Below are 17,283 nucleotides of genomic sequence, written 5' to 3'. Positions count from 1 at the left end.
TTCCTCATTTTTCTGCCCTAACCCTTGATGGCCAAGCTAGGGCATCCAACGAATTCCATTAGAGCCATCACTTTGCTTAGCGAGTTGGCTAGGAACTGTGTTGGGGTGTCTTCCACATGCCCTCCAAATTTGAAGTCAATCCCATGGTCGGTTTGTGAGATACACCAAGCCCTAGCTCCAAAACCATATGGTTCTTGGTCCTTCTAGGTTAGTGGCCTTCAAAGGGGTCTATTCACTTGAAAACTCAAAGGAAGTTCACCTATTATTGATCCCTTTTTCTCCTTTGCTTGACCTAGACCTTTTGTTTGAAGATTCACTCGAAACCCTAGGTTTTGCTTGGGTCCACTTGGGCTTCTTTGTGGTCCCATATCTCCATCATTACTTATCTCACAAGGCCACTTAGAAACCTTGCTTCTAAAAGGAGTCTAGGTCAAGGGCATCCCTCATTAAGGAGTACCCCTAGTCCCTAGGTCTGAGCCTCCCTTGAGCCTTTCTTGGAGAGGCTTTCACCTTCCTTCCAAAGCAAGCAAGCCCTATCATTTGAGTTTCTCTTGTGAATGGGCTCTAGAAATCACTACCCACCCTCTCATTGATTCATCATTCCTAGTGAATTCCTTATATCAAGACTCCTCCCATTGGTGAAAGTACGTAAAGAGAAGCACACATCGACTGAGGTGACAGTGGGTCCTTGTCCCATTGTTGCCACTTGGTCTAGTAGTTCCCTGTTTCGAACCCCTCCTAGGATCCCTGTTAGATTGAGTGGTAACAAGTTTCATCATCAAAAATATATTTCTCCTTGTCCAAATTAAGTGCTTCAAAAGTCAAATTTGGTCCTCCCGGAAAGGGGAATTTAGTCCAATGGTTGGAATTTGTCACTAAGCTGCCAAATTAACATGCTATAGGAGTGCGAGTTAGATCTCTGCCTTTATTAAACTCGAATAGATCACAAATAGTGGATCATGGATTGACTTGAACTCCTTCGCTGGCCAACGGATGCCCAAAACTTTAAGCCAAAAACACAGAAAATACAATACAATTTCATACAGTCATGCCAGTGTAATTACACATATTAGAATGCCTCAGAATTGTATCAACTAAGGTTCTTCTTGAATTCAAAGTCAGTAGATCAAGGTCGAGGAAGGAAGAGGTATGTATATATGGTAATAGATAGATAATGTCATGTCATCATATGGTTGCAGATAAAATAGTTAAAATGCTCTATCTCATGAGCATGATGATAGAAGAAGAAAATCTTCCATTGGAATGATGCATAAAGGCATGTAGACAATGTGCCTTGAACTCTTCTACATATTAAGAAGATGAAATCAACATAATATGACCTCATGAAGAATATGGTGTGGTTGGCAACTATGGTTCCGATAATGAAGGAACTGTGTATAAACGATCTTGAGGAATCAATATTAGAAGAAAGGTGAAAGAAGAGTTTGTGAGAAGATGAATCTATTGTCATGTAAGATAATATAAATGATCAACATCTAATGACTAGAAGGATTAGCTATGACATCTCCATGAAGAAGGTGTGAAGACCCTGATATGTATGTTAGAGAAGAAAAACCTTCGTAAATGTCTTGGAGATGGATTTGTACGATATGCAAGATGTTGATGTTGCAAGAAGCTGATGTCATGATGAAAGGCCATCATAAAGAGGTAATTTTGATTTAATGTCCATTTTTGATTTTTGAGAAATCATTTGGTTGGGTTTTAACAGGGCAACTGAAAGAGAGTTTTAGAAGTCTCCTACAACTAGTACTCATCAGATTGGATAGAAGATGTTGAAAGAAACATGACTTCGAAGAGGTAGCTATATGAAGAATAACCAGATGTGGACAAGATGTTCACTTCCTGATGAAGAAAAGGATGACATGACTATTGGTTCAACACGATATTTCGTTGAAAGAAAGTGATAGAGAAAATGGCCAATGCCCTACAAAGAAGAAGATTGTTCCATGATGAAGAAGTCGAAGTTCATGGCATGATACCAAAAGGAGGATCCCTACAAGCAACTGATAATACTATGATCTCCACCGAAGAGAGCTTCTATTGGTAACAAGTCCCTTGTCAAGAGGGAGCTCGGGCAAGTCCCTTTTTAAGAGGGAGCTTGGGTATATTCATTTTATAGGAATGAGCTGATCCTCCTTAGTTGAGAGGGAGAGATAGACACATCATTCTTGTCTTCATGTTGTGAAGAACGAATGGAGGATTGGGTAAGCATTTGAGATTGATTCCGATATTCTTTGAGGATGAGGTAGGGTATCCAATAGGTAATAGTAGTCGAAGAGGAAATTCCATGAGGATGTGTTAATCCAAGATGGGAATGGTCCTAGAAGGACATACCTTGTGAACATCCAGATGGGGTATGTGCCTTGAGAGACAATGATGAAGGTGTCTATTAGTCATTGTCTCTCCAACATTGTGCTCTATTCTTGTTGGGAGATAGAGCTATTAGTCAAGGCCTTGCTATATGACAATGTTGGTTGATATGATGAGATACATTAAGGTAAGATGAATAAATAGCTTATGAAATGGCTTACCAATCTGACTCATCTTATGAGAACTCTTCAGTATGAGAATGTTCAAGTACCTTGTATGGATTATAAATACCTCCCTAGTTAAGAGGGAGTGTTGAAATGTGTAACTACGTTCGATCTTCATAATGTCTAATGTAATCATGATTTTATATTTGATGTAAAGAGAAAAAGAAAATTTATTGTTATTATTTTTTGTAGCATGGGTTTCATACTCAAGGTTATTTGCAGGTCAAGCACCCATTGAGTGCTTCTAGGTTTTGTCATTAAGTCAAGAAGTCAAAGATGGCATGGCCATATGTAAAGACCCTATCAAGGCATATTGTATCATGTCAAGAAAATTATTGTAAGTCAAAAGTGTCATAAGACTCCCTCCAAGACAAGTCGGCCTAAATTGTGACAAGTTGGCCTCATGAAAGGGCCATTCGACCTATATATAAGAGCGCCATTGACCTCATTTGGGAGGACACACACAAGTTTGTTTGAAGTAAGAGACAAGTTTGATCAAGGAAGGAAAAGAATACCCAAAAGGAGTGAAGAATGAGAAGAACAAATAAAGGAGAAGACATAAGTTTTTAGAGCTGGTTTTGGGCTATTATCTCCCAGAAGTGTGAAGAGAATTAGGGCATCATATTGCTGCAAGAAAGACCGAATTGACGCCATCACAAGGAGCCGAAATTTGAAGCAAAAATAATCAAGAAAGGAAGTCGAGTTACCAAGGAAGAAAAGACACTTTGAGCAAGTTAAAAAGGAGACATAATTTACTGTCTTCCACACACTTGTGCGAGCTAGGGTTTCTACAGTAGAAGCCAAAGTTGTAGATCCGAAATTGCAGTCAAAGGAGTAGTTGTAGCTGTTGTAAAGCAAGGTTGAATTGAGTTCACTTTGGGAGAAGCAAGCTCATAAAAGGGGCTGACTTGATCTTGGAGGGGTCTTTATCAAGGGTCATAGGTCTTGGAATTCGTCATCTAAACATTATATAAGAAGAGAAGAATTCTTGTGGGTTTTCCTCTCAAGAGGAGAGGTTTTGGCCCTGGCTAGCAGCCTACATTTTGTGTCCTCTTGTCTCTTTGATCTTCATAGTTTGGTAGCTGTTTGATGATAAGAACATAATAATAATAAAGTGAAAGAAGAAGCTAATAACAAATACATCAAGTTAAGTAAAAGAACATCACAAGCAGTTATCAAAATAAGAGAAATCACCTAATCTAGCTGTCCCTAGATTTCTCAACACATCGACCTCATCGTAAGGGTGTCACATCGTCTCCAATGAGTGCTAGGACGTCTCAACATGGGATCCATGTCATCAGAAGGTCCAATGTCCTCAAGTAGCATGGAGCATCCTCAATAAGTGTGGAAAACAACATCATCAACGTCCTCCATAAGATCACTTCTCAGTTTTGTGCAATCATCATCGTCGAGGAGGGGCTCCAAGCATTTAGGTGTGACCAACCAACATGTGTACAAGAGTGAATGTAACATAAAAAATGAGTCATGTTTAATGTAAAGGCCACTAAGTAGATGATATTAGGTATTTTCTTTAAACTTCACACTAGCTTATGACTTATGCAATTTGCCAAGTTTAGGTATGGGAGGACCATCATAGAATCCTATTAGGTGTGCCAGTACCTAGGAAGTAGAGTATTTATAAGAAACCCATCGAGGCGTAAGTGTTAATGACAATGGTATGACTTGGGGTTATTTCATGGGAATGATGTCTTTGACATGCAAGGCCACATGTGATATTCATCCCCATGAGCCTTTGTAGAGGGAGCACTTATTGCTTTGAGTTACCCTTTTCTTGAAACTGTGTTTTTCCATCTCCGTTTTGCCTTTTTCTTATATTCTTTGTTTTCCTTTTCATGCCCCCTTTTGATGTGTATGCATTTTGCATATGGGTTAGGATATTTCAGTTAAATCCTTTTTTTAATTATGCATCTTATTGCATTAGAACTTGGGGCAATTGCCTTGTAGTGAGGGGGTAAAGCTCCAAGTTATTTAGCTTTTGACTTGTCATCAATATCCCTTTCTTTTCTCTTTTATATTTTGAAATTCATATCATAACTTTCGCTTTTTTTATATAGCTACATCAACCTTGGGCATCCATGCCCCTTCTCATGGTAACATGAAGTGCAAACTTTTTTGGGGTAGATGTAACAACCAGCCGAAAAGAAAGGAAAATGAAGGGGAAACAGATGGAACGTGTTAAGTATGGAAGGGACATGGGCATGTTACCTTTATCAAACCCCCCATTGGAACCCTTACCCCTAATAGGGGAAACACTTTGCTGGAATACATGTGGTGATCACCAAGGTGAAACAAGACAAGAGGCATAACTTCCAAGCGTCATGATTTATGATTTGATTCAATCAATGATCCCTACTTACATTCCTTATACATTAAACGTAAACACTTCATATAAAACGATGGCTAATGTACCTTATCTGTGTTGGGTCACCATCATCCAGTGAGTGAGTTGAGCATGATATATGAGAGGCATCTGTGGGCTACTATTTTTGGAGAGTGTTGTAAATTATCACCATGACTACAGTCTGCAATGTGGATCATTAAAAAAAAAGTCTCCTTTATGGGACTTGGCCTAGTTAGATATCGGAAGGTGATCCTTGTTTGAAGTATTGACATGTCCTTGACATTCAAGTTTAGTCCTCTTAGATGCATTATTGATCTTAGTCTCTGATGGATGGTTGCTTTCATTTGAGTTCATGTTGTTTTTGTCAGGTGGTCCACAACAACCCAAGCATTGATGGTACCCACTCCATGGGTACCTAGGCCTGTCAGAGAAGTATATGGCCTTAATAGATGCAACGTTGAGAGACTAGAGCCTCCTGACAACATGAACGGATGTTACATGTCCCAAAGGACCTTCAGGACCCAAGACGTTAGTCAACTTTGACTTAGCTTTGATGATTCTTCACGATGACACCACTAGACCCAGTTTGCCCCCAGGCTGGCCTTGACACAACCTGATGGGAATGACTTGATTTAGAGCCCAGATGAGGATGGTCTCTCCTCTCCCATTGAGAGACTAGGGAGGGCTTGTTGCACCTGAAGAAGCTTTATCGCTTGAGAGAAGGAGGCCGTATTTGACAGTTGGAGACCCATGGAGACATCATGATGGCACCCTAGCCACACTTGGGACACTAGAGGAAGATTTGAGGACATTCCCTCAAATTTTGGATGATCTAGGCACTCTGACACATTTGGACACCTCATCACACCTTAACATGGCATTTGGAGCCCTAAAAGAGCATGACGTCAACAATTTGAGAGGCTACAACTCACATGCGTGGGAAATTATGGTCTATTTTGTCATTAGCTAGTGGGTTGGTTTGTAACCCAAGTTCTTTTTATGTCAAACTTGTTATTAGTGGCTTCATTAGGCTAAATTACTTGAGGTAGACCTCATATAAATAGAGGTCACTCCATTTCATTTAATTTTTAATCATCACTGGTGGATTAAATTGGATCTCTTAAAGATCTCAACCTAGTTGAAATTTGTCTTCTATTTTGTAGAGATGTGATCTATTGTGGAGTTTTTGCCTTATCGAGCTATTCTCTTGTTTTGGAGATGTCATTTTGGAGCAATAAAGGTTTGGTTCATGTATGTTTCTTGTAAGTATTCTTTGTATTAGAATTTCTTTCATGGCTATTATATGTAATAATCGATATTGTTAGGGTTTCTACGTGCTAGTAATTATTGAAACTTTTTCTATGAAATCTTCGCAATGGTATTGTATGCATTACCCTTGTAGAATTTGTGTGACAATCCCATGAGTGATTCTTCATGTTAGGCTTTCCTCATTGACTTTGCTCCCTCATAAAATGATACCTAGGGTTTCTTATTCCCTTACTCCATCGTAGGGTTTAGTCTTTTCTCCTAAGTAGATATCCCTTAGACTCCATCAACCCAAGATCAAGTCACTGACCTTATTCACATTGTTGATCACACCTTAAATCGCCTTCAAAACACATTTTTCTCCCCTATTTTTGATTTTTGGCCTCTTAAGGAAAGCCGCTAGGCTAGGGTTAGGGTTAGAATTCGACTAGGGTTGATATGTTGCCTTGTGCAGGGATTCAACACTTGGTTGTGAGCTCGTTGCCTCAAAATTAATCTCTTACCGCTGCTAATTTTTCCATTTTTGTTAACTTTGTTTGTCCTAGGTAAACCCTAGTCTTACCCTAGGTTCGAACTTGGGGCTTGTTGAAGGTTTGTTTGCTTGAAATTGATACTACTCATCTATTTCAAGCTTTTTCTCGGCCTTGTGATCCTAAGTAAACCTATTGAACTTGCCTATTTTAAAACCCTAGGTCACTTTGTGCCCTAATTAGGGCTCTTGGAGGATACACATTGCCTTGTTTGAGTGAGCAGAGCCTTGTTCTTACATAGAGTATTTCTTCCAAGCCTATTCCTTGTCACCTCTAACTCTTCAACTTGATATATCCTTTAGATGACCTAATATAGGGAGGCCTCCCTTGTGATGAAAGTCCACTAAATAGTAGGAGGTAGTGGCTGTAGTGACAGTGGGCCACACCTCATAGTGTTAGTCACTTGGTCTTGCTCTTGCCTTGTGAGCTCCCCTCCCAAGACCTGCTAGATTTTGGGGCAACAAAACTATGTCAAGAGCCTCCTAAAGCTTCTACTTTAATTAGCACAATCTAGGAGATCGAGTAATTAGGATTTATGGTGGATTTTGAAAGTAATTTTCAGATTTGAGTTCAAAGGGTCCAATGGCTCTTCTAGATGATTAGGTCAACCAATAAAGGCTCAACGAATTTCCCCAAACACACAGATTCAAGAAATTACATTTTGCTGAAGTAAACTAGCATGTAAAATCAGAAAATGTAGCAAAAGACTAGTTTATAACAGTGATAAAGTTAGCCTCGGAAGCTATGATAGCAAAGTGAAAAGGGAGGGCTAGAAATAAGAGCATACAAGAGATTTAACTACAACATATTTCTGTCGTTAAAAGACATATAACAACAAATAAAATCCTAGACGTCAGCCTTAATTTATGGCTGGAAAATAACTTAAAATGACACGTTTGCTTTTCCAATATATTCCAAAGAATTTATAACCCTATGACAATAACATCTAAGTCAGTAAATGTTGAAAATAAATGATTTTGCTGTAATTAATTATTAAACTCTAATTTACCCTAAAACAAATAAAAAAATGAATTTCAAAGATATAAATTATTGACACAGGAGATAGGACTGATGTTTTTCTCATTCTAGGGCTATTGAAGTCTAGGAGTAACAATTTGGAAGAAAGGAGAGTAACTTGTGTCCCCTAGACTTCTAACCCTAGCGTCCTATTTTCAAAGACAATTATAGGGGGGAACTTAACTTCTGTCACGTCAAAGAAGTTGATAATAAAACATTGTTTAAGGAGAATAAAGAGTAAAAGATACCAACCAAAAATATGGTGAATACTTAATAACCCTTATCCATTAACAATAAACAAGATAGAAGAAGATAATTCACGTCGAATGGCATGTATTATCAAAGTTCACCAATAATCATCCATGAAAAGAGAACATCCACATCACAAAGTCTCCCAAGTGAAGTCACCCAACTAGTGTTCAATAGCGAATTAGAGAAAAAGACAAGTATCCAAGAGAAGTGATCTCTCTCCAATGTGCAATGGTCAAAAGAAGGCAAACACTCCTGTATTTATACTAGGGCAAGATTGAGGATGTAGTCAATCATGTGCAAATTTTGAATGACCTGATAGATTACACCTGCAAAGCAAATTCTGGAGAAGCAGGATGATTCCAACTGTAAAATCATGCAGCTCCATCATGCAGTGATTGGCCCAAGCACCCGGTGGCAGAAGAGAACCTGATCCTAGAAAATGACCTCTATCAGTGGTTTCCTCATATCCCTGGTGATAAGTTGTTGCCTGTGGTTTTGGTCTCTGTAGCAGGATGGTAGTTTAGATAACCTATGAATTTTTGCGTCTTGATGTATCTAATTTTCCTGTAAATACAGCCTGCCAGTTTTGGTGTGTTTTGTATATAATCAGTCATTCAGACAACTGTTCATCTTGCTGATCTTCTCAACAAACAACATTTGATATAATTTCTGAACCTATGCAGATTCCTTTCAGTAATACAAATATATGTTTTCACCAAAAAACAGAAAATACAATCTTCTAAAAAAATAAAATAAAAAAAACGGCATAAATCCATCTTAATCTTGGATCTTGTATGTGTGAGAGGTTTTTTCTTCGTTTCTTTAATCTCAGTGCTTAATAGATCCAGGTGAAGATGGATCTCTGCCAGTGCATAACACATCCATGGCGGCTAGGGCTTGGCATGCTAGAGACCAAGTGAAGAAAGGGCTTTTTTGGGCTGAAGAATGGCTTTCCAATGAGTTGTACTCTTGTAACCCATTTAACACCAGGGGCCCAAAATGTCAATCTTCTGTTTTGTTTATCGCATCGGTCTGCATAATTTGCAAAGCACCTGTAAATGCATAGTACATACTGACATGATTTCCAAGCACACTTCCTCTACTAGTTAACACCATTCTTATTTGTAAGTCTTTGAAGGTTGTCATCAGGTAAAATATCACAGACCCTTTGAAAAATCATCATCGCCAAAAAATTTGACGCTAAACTTTTGCTTAAGGTCTTCCTAGCTCATAAAGTTATGCTTTTGATAGAAGCTTGCCATGGCACAAAGGCTTTTTTTTTTAAATTGAAATTTGATTCGAATGGCGACGTTATTTTCTTTGACTTTTGGGCCTATATAATTTTAATATTTCCAGTCATCAAGATTTTTTCCGTTCTTGCATCTAAGGGCTTTTTCACCTAGGCTTAGACTGTGTGTGACCTATGCTTTCAAAAATTATATTACAATTTTTTTGGGAACAGGTTTCTTAATTTTCCTTGTAATGAATGTAACCTGAAGAAATGTTAGAAAAACAAAAATGTATTTATAGTTACACAAAGTTATTAAACAAAATTGGCAATTAGTGTTTGTCAAAGTTGGAAGTAACATGTTCTTGGTTCTTATTCAAAGCCAAAATTAAGTTTTGTTCTTTTGTGCATATTTTAATTTGTTTCACTGTAGAGGTCATACTGCTTTCATTATAATTTTCTGTATTTTCCTGCTTTCTTATTCTGTATTTTTTTGTTTTTCAATATGCAGAAAAGGTCCAAGCTTGTTTCTTCAGACGTTGAAATAGGCGCTATAGGAGGTCAACTTCAAACTGATTCTGAGCATGAGGGTGGGAGGGATGTTTCATTCAAAGAACCTCACCCTCCTAGCATTGATAAGGGAAAAGAGGCTAGAAATCATAATGTCGAGGCTACAGTCGGAAAGGGCAAAGAGCCTGGAGTTAAAAGGAGGAGGGCCCAGGCCTTCTCAGGAGGACATGATTCCGACAGAGATCCTAGTTTAATTGGTATGTATTGAAGCAAGAATGATAGTTCATAAGAAACATAGCGTGGAACATTTTTTTAACCTGTATCTACACACCCAACCTTCCAGCTGTAGGCAAGGGTGAGATATTCCTTATGGTAATTCCTCATTAACGATTGGCTCAAGAAGAGCAAACATGTCACAAGTGGGATTTGAACTTGGCTGGGACAACCTGCATATATGATCCAACTATTCCATGTTTTTATTCGTTATTTGGAGAAATATTAGAACAAGAAGTTTTGACAACATGCATTTAGAGAATCTCTGTAATGTGGACCTAATTTTGTGGACATTGGTCATGTTATATAATGTTCTTCCATGTGATTACAATGAAGTGGGCCACATATTGTTTGTGTTCTGTGATTGTTGTGAGCAAACTCAGTTAAAACTCATTTCATCCTCTTCTTTCTTTGTTTTTGATAAGAACATGCAAGTTTTTCCTCACTACATTGGTTTTGAATGATATCTATAACTTTTTAATTTTTTCTTTGTTCTGGTTGCATTTCCTTGTTAAAGGTTTACATTTTAAATTGTATGGGTGTTTAGTTGTGTTGATTTTTGTAGTTTGGGCAGGTACTTTGTATGTGCAGAAGGGGAGCCCAAATAAGTTCTGAGTTTTATTAATGATGAACTGATTTGTTGGGCATAAATCTGTTTGCGATTCATGTGATTTGGATCATAATTTGCTTCTGATAAATATTTTTGTTAGGAATCTAGCTGTGTTTATTCAGAAATTTTATTGCTTGGAAATTAAATGTTGGGTGCTTGGTTCGGGGAAAATCTAACAAGTTGGAAGCAAGCTTCAAACTTGTCTTTTTGTTAAAAGTACCACAATTACAGTATCTCCTGTAGTTGTCTCTTTCGAATTTTCCTACTTTATGACAACCAATTTTGTTGAAAATGTTAAATGAAACCAATAAGTTAATAACAAAAAATCATAGGTGGTTACATATCAATGTGCATTAATGTACTTCATGCATCTGATAACCAAATACTTCAAAAAGTGACAATAAAGAAGGCCTACCATACAATAAATGTAGAAGTAAAAAGAGAGAAAATATGTTCATAAATGAAAGTTGTCAAGAGTCACTGTGCTGAAACGTATTGTGGATTAGATGCAACTAAGAAGAGGGCTATGAAGGCAAAAGCTGAAATAAATTGTATGTCTTCTAAATTCTAAGAATCTCCTTTATATAGATTATTCATTGGGATTTTCTAGTTTCGAACTATGTAGTGTTGAATTTTGTAGCTATGGTCGGTCTTCATAATTTGTATTTTTTAGCCCTTGTGTATAAAGAATTTGCAAGACATGTTATTAATGTCATTTTGATTATTTGGTCCTTGAAAGATTTATTATAAGATATGTTCTTCATGTCGGATTTAAAAAGAGAAAATTTCAAAATTTCAAAATTGAATTTTTGGCTCCAAAATAGTTAAGTCGGCTCTTCCTCAAGTCAAGTTGGCTCCAGTGAAGAGACACACCCATTCATGAAGGCAAAACATCAATATAAAGGCATTCAACCTCCTCCACAAGAGCACCATTCGATCATCACACAAGAATACATTTTCTGGGCATCCAAGCGAAGGACAAAGGAGAAGAAGAAGGACAAAAAGAAAGATGTAGATCTATTTCTCTTTAGCTCACATCTCTCTTTCTAAGAACTCACATGTCTGACCTTTCTGGGCAGGCCGAATTTTTGGGCAGTTGCTGGGAAACATATTCTGGGTAGGCCGAATTTCTGTGTAGTTGCTTGGCAACATATTTTGAGCAGGCCGAATTTCTGGGCAGTTGTTGGGCAGCATATTCTGGGCAGGCCGAAATTCTGGGAGGTCGAGTTTTTTTGGGCATTTTCTAGAGGCCAAATTTAGGTCTAGGGCAGATCAGATCAAAGTGAGTTGTTGAAGGCTTGACTTGAGGGTTGTGGACTAGGTTTGACTGTAAGCATAGTTTTGACTAGCCGCATTAGATGTATCTCTTGTTGAACTGAAGAATTTCTCTAAGGAAAAGGTTGCTGGGTTTTCCCAGCGTCAATCTTGTGTTCTTTATTGTGCATTGTGATCTCTACTGTCTTTATGATTTATGGTTGAATTTGTAAAGTGTAATTGCTTAATAATAAAATGGAATTGTTAAAAAAAGATCTATATCATTCGAAGCAATTACCAATAGTTTAGAAATATTGTGCTTGTATCTTTAGCAGTTGAACAATCAACATGTAGAACTATAATGATTCAGCAATGGATGCTCCCCTGCCCCCTAAAAGGAAGGATTTTGCTCATTTGAAGCATCGACATTGGAAAGTATAGTATGTGAAGGAGTGTCAAGCAAGGAACTGCCCTTTTTGGAGTTTGGACATATTCTTCCTCTAGGGATATTTTTATTATTTTTTTCTTTTGTCATAGATTTCTCCTTTTAAGTCTTGTTATTGAGGAAGAAGTCACAGATCACTTGAAGAGTTTTCAAGCTAGAAATTGGAGTTTTATTGTTGAGAATTATCGCTTTAGTATTTTTTCTTTTGTCATAGATTTCTCCTTTTAAGTCTTGTTATTGAGGAAGAAGTCAAAGATCACTTGGAGAGTTTTCAAGCTAGAAATTGGAGTTTTATTGTTGAGAATTATTGCGCGGATAGGAACTTCCACACATGTTTAATGTGAGCATACGAGTAGTAGTTAGAGATATTTTTGAAAAGTAATTATATTTTGTAATTCATTTAGTAAAAGAAAAAAGAAAAAGTCATATATTTGCAGTTGAGTTTAAATTGTATCTCATGCATGACTTAGGGGAGAAATCTTAAGAATATATTCTCCGCAAAAAGGATAAAGATAGGGCAAGGTAGAAGCTTTCTACACACACTTGAGCAAGTTGAGTGACAATGAGAGGGAGAGAGCAGGCAGTGAGGAAAGAGTTGTTTCCAGCAATGCACAGTCTTCTACATTGGTTCTGAATAATTGTACAAACAATATAGTACAAATCTATACAACAACACCGTACTGCAGCCATACAACCCATACAACAGATAACCATTGTTGCTGTTCTTTTCGGCAACTATACCTCTCAAACATGTAAGATTTCAAATTCAGGTTAATTTTTGGTATTTCTGCAGTGCTGTTTTTTGGGCAGTGTGTGGAGCTTTCCTTGTAAGTTTTTGGAAATGAAGGCAAAACTAATTTGGAGTAATTACCTATGTGAGAAAATAATTGTCATGTTTCTGTTGTTTAATTTCTAGATATTTTGTGATTGATGCTGTGGTCTGAAATTTAATTTCAGCATTAATTAAGTTCACCAATATACTTGTTTGGTGGAGATCATAAGGACATTACCCACCTAGGACTTGAAATTCTCACGTGGCATCAGAGCTTGGTCTTTGATTGAGATTCTCATAGATTTGCAGTTGTAAATTTATTACTTGGAAGCATAGTATTAAAAACCGGAACCGGTGACCGGACTTGTCCACCTAATAAACCGGGTTTCAAACCGGAACTGGTCAAACCGAGATTAGTCAGATTTCAATGTACTGATTTTAAAAAAAATCCATGAAATAATTAATTTTTAATATAAAAAAAACTATTTTTAAGATTTAAAACCATGATTCCAAACCAATAGAGACAAAATATGCGAATTTTGCTTATCTATATACCATGTAAAAGTGAATATATCAAAATTGCACTGAGTGCAATACATATCATCGACAAAATACATAAGCAATCAAGCTCTAAGTGGGCCATTGGTCTACTACAAGTCTACTGATACATATCAATGATCAACATGATCATTCCTCGTCATGATCAAACTCATCACCACTACTAGACACAGGATCATCAACAGGAGCTACATAAACATCATCTGGATCAGAGTCTGAGGATGCCTCTGCCTCATCTGCAACCTCAGTAGTAGCATTGCCACCAATAACAATAGAAGTGGACCTAATGGAAGCACGAGTTGGTCGAGCTGCCCGACTAGTGCCTTCCATTGGTTGTTTGCCTTTGCTTGATGCGACTATTAATTCTGGTACCAATGGCGCCACCAAATCTGCTTCACCCCCCCTAACGCCATGTCAATATCAAAATCAACATCAAACTCAGGATCTTCAGTCTCCTCTACCCATTCTGATGTTCAATCAATATCGTCCAACACAATAGGATCTAGATTAGGTCTTCTGTTCATCATTTGGTTGCACCTTAGTCGAAGGTTGTATTGCACGAAGACAAGATTATTTAACCGTTTTTGTTCCAAACGATTTATCTTCTTCGTGTGTATGCGCTCAAAAACTGACCAATTGTGCTTACAACCTGAAGCATTGTAAGTTTCGATGAGGACTCTAACTTAAAACTTTTGCAATTGATGACATTGGCCACCAAATGACTCTCTCCAATGTGCTGCAAAGAAAAAGACATTAATTAGTAACTTAGTTCATTTCATTACTTATTTACAATATTTACAGACAATTTGATTTATAAATTTGTAAAGAATTGAACTTTGAAGGAAAAAAAGATTGGAATTGCTTACCTGGTTGGAACACATCTCTTGCCATCTTTGCCAAGTTTTTGCCAAAGGTACTTGCTGCCATATTGAAAAGAGTAAGTTGTCTATGTATTTCCAACTGGTCTGCATGGTTAGGGACCATGCGCTCCAAGCAATCATACAATCCATCTCTGATCTCCCCGACTTGCAGATCTCCTAGCCGAGCTTTATAATGATACTTTGAGTTCAAAAAATACTCCACTGCATGTATAGGACGATAGAGTTGATTGTTCCATCTATTATCAATGATCTCCCATATATGCCCATATTTAGCTAACTTATCTTTTTAAGATGCTTGTATCTGCTCCTTTGCCTGATCCATAGCCTGATAAATGTAGCCCATGGCCAATTTTTCCCCATTCACCATGCGTAGCACCTTAACGAGGGGCTCGGTAATTTTCACAAGCTTTGCAAACCTTTTCCAAAAATAATTGTCAAAAACTTTCTTTTTGGTGTCTTTGCCATCTTGTCTACGAGCTCACTGAGATGAAATTTCAATAATCAGAAGAAAACATTATCTGCAAGCTTTTTTGTTGAGAATTGAGACATTGCAACGTGAAGAAGTGAGTTGCAAATCTAGTAATTGCAGGCCTAACAAGCTCTTTGCCGCCAGTGTTTTTCCTCATTAGGCTCAATACCCATGAGTGATTGTAGATGTATTTTGTAATGCACTTGGCATCCTCTACAATGTTTTTACCCACTCCACTTTGCCTATGTCCTCAAGCATGAGGTCTATGTAGTGTGCAACACATGGAGTCCAAAATATGGTCTTATTTGGACTCAAGCATCTTTCCAGCAAGAACATAGTTTAAGGCATTATTTGTGATTCCCCTATGCCTGACTAACCTCATCCAAAAGCTCAAATAGAAGGGTTGCATCCTTCGCCTTATCAGATGCATCAAGTAATCTCAAAAACATGGTTCCTTGAGGGCAAGAAACAAGGAAATTAATGATAGTGCGGTTCTTTCCATCTGTCCATCCATCTGACATGATGGAACAACCTGTTTTGAGCCATGACTCTTTATACCCAGCGAAATGCTCATCAATGGAAGGAACCCATTTTTGCAAAAGAGATCCCCTCAAGTCATGCACTATAGGGCCTTTGAAGCCCTTTCTTGTAGCTATAACAGAGTCCCACATAGCTTGGTGATAAGGCGAGCGAGCAACGTTAAATGGGATATTTGCATCATACCACCATCTAGCAATGTATTGAAAAGACTATTCTTTTTATTGTTTTTTCCAATGTTCATCCAAAATGGGTTAACGACTTGGCTGAGAGGAAGTGGGATTAGTAGAGGCAATGGTGGCAGAGGATGAGAAATAACTCTGGACGTTCGTTCTCTTTGTTCCTTTAGATTGTTGGCCTTGTTGATAAGACCCAAGAATAGGAGGAACATAGTGAAAGGGGTCATTGGTGAAAGGGGTCATGGCTTGTAAAATTTCCTTCTTCCTTGCAATTTCTTCTTGGATAGCCTTCTCCCTAGCTTTATTCTCCTCAAACTTGGCAAGGTATTTTGCTCTAACAGGACCTATCACTTGCTTTGGTGCATCACATGGCTTTACTTGGCCTCTTATCCTAGCCAAGTGTTATTTGAACCTGAGAATACCCCCACCTTCAATAGATTCTTGCAAAATTTGCATATCTTTTTTCTGTCAATCACATTAAAATGAGCCCATGCACTGTCCTTGGCTTTTGGAGGCATGGTGGCTAGAAATATTTGAAATTTGCGAAGAAATTTGCCATTAAAAAAAAAATTGTAGCCAAGAAAAATGGAAAACCTACGATAAATTTGGGAAAAAAATGGGCATATTTAGCCTACAAAATTTGATAGCATAGAACTAAAGATTTGATAACAATGTTGCATAAAACACAAAAAAAATTTAAATACATGGACAACAATGAAATATGGATTTGTTCAAGTGAAAATCCTTACCTGGAAATGCAAACTAGCTTCCTTCGCCTCTTCTTGAAGATGCCAAGTCTGCTAACAATTCCAAACTATCTCCAAAATAGCTCCAAGCCTCCAAGATGACTACTCCAACAAAAACTCAACACTCTCCAAGCTCCCAATGAAACTCACAAAAACTCCAAATGAGATGTGTGAGGCAAATGAGAGGGGAAACCTCCTTTTATTGGCTTGGAGGGGGTGTTTTTGGAGAGAAAAAACCCTTAGTTTCCCTCCAAACCACCTCAGAAGCCACCAAAAATCTGCCAGGTGGTTCCACGGTCGGTTAGGCTTGTTTTTTGTGAAAAAAAGGCAAAATCAACCCTCTGACCCAATGTTTTGCCTTGTTGTGCTGGTTTATCTAGTGAACTAGCTAGTTTGACTGGTTTTCGGTTCAGAGTGACCGATTTTTAATACTATGCTTGGAAGGACTTCAAAGTTTTATTTTCTGATTCAATAGTTTCTGATTTCGGAAATTGTAGGAGTGGGCCTCTAGTTGAGGAGATATTGAATGGTGCCTTGAACTTTCTAGCATAGAAAGTGAGTGTTACACGCTTAATAAAAGAGAATGATCTTTGGGATATTGTCAAGGACATTATGAATCCACCTATAGGTCTCCAGGACTTGGCATCTCACACCAAAAAGGAAGTAAATCCCTGCCAAATGATCTTAGATGCCATAAACGACCATCTAATTCCTTATGTATTCGAGAAGAATATAGAGGAGATGTTTGATGCTCAAGTTTATACATGAGGATGACATTGTGAAACAAATTTAGATCCATATAGAGGACGGATCAAACACAGTCACCAGTTACATTATGA

General features: G+C 37.8%; 1 protein-coding gene across 1 annotated transcript in view; it reads left to right on the top strand.

Moving 5' to 3' along the window:
• SCC3 (sister-chromatid cohesion protein 3) overlaps nt 1-17,283 on the top strand; it is a 251,397-nt gene that overhangs the window by 40,568 nt on the left and 193,546 nt on the right. The window contains 1 exon segment of the mRNA XM_089424129.1: nt 9,722-9,977. Within this exon segment, the coding sequence (XP_089280255.1) occupies nt 9,722-9,977 (256 nt within the window).

The sequence above is a fragment of the Pinus tabuliformis genome, chromosome 4_2 (genome assembly GCF_031772625.1).
Source record: "Pinus tabuliformis cultivar Carrire ecotype Pingquan chromosome 4_2, CPIR1, whole genome shotgun sequence".
Lineage (NCBI taxonomy): Eukaryota > Viridiplantae > Streptophyta > Pinopsida > Pinales > Pinaceae > Pinus > Pinus tabuliformis.
The sequence above is the reverse complement of the archived record's forward strand: the minus strand, read 5'-3'. Positions and strand labels throughout refer to the sequence as shown.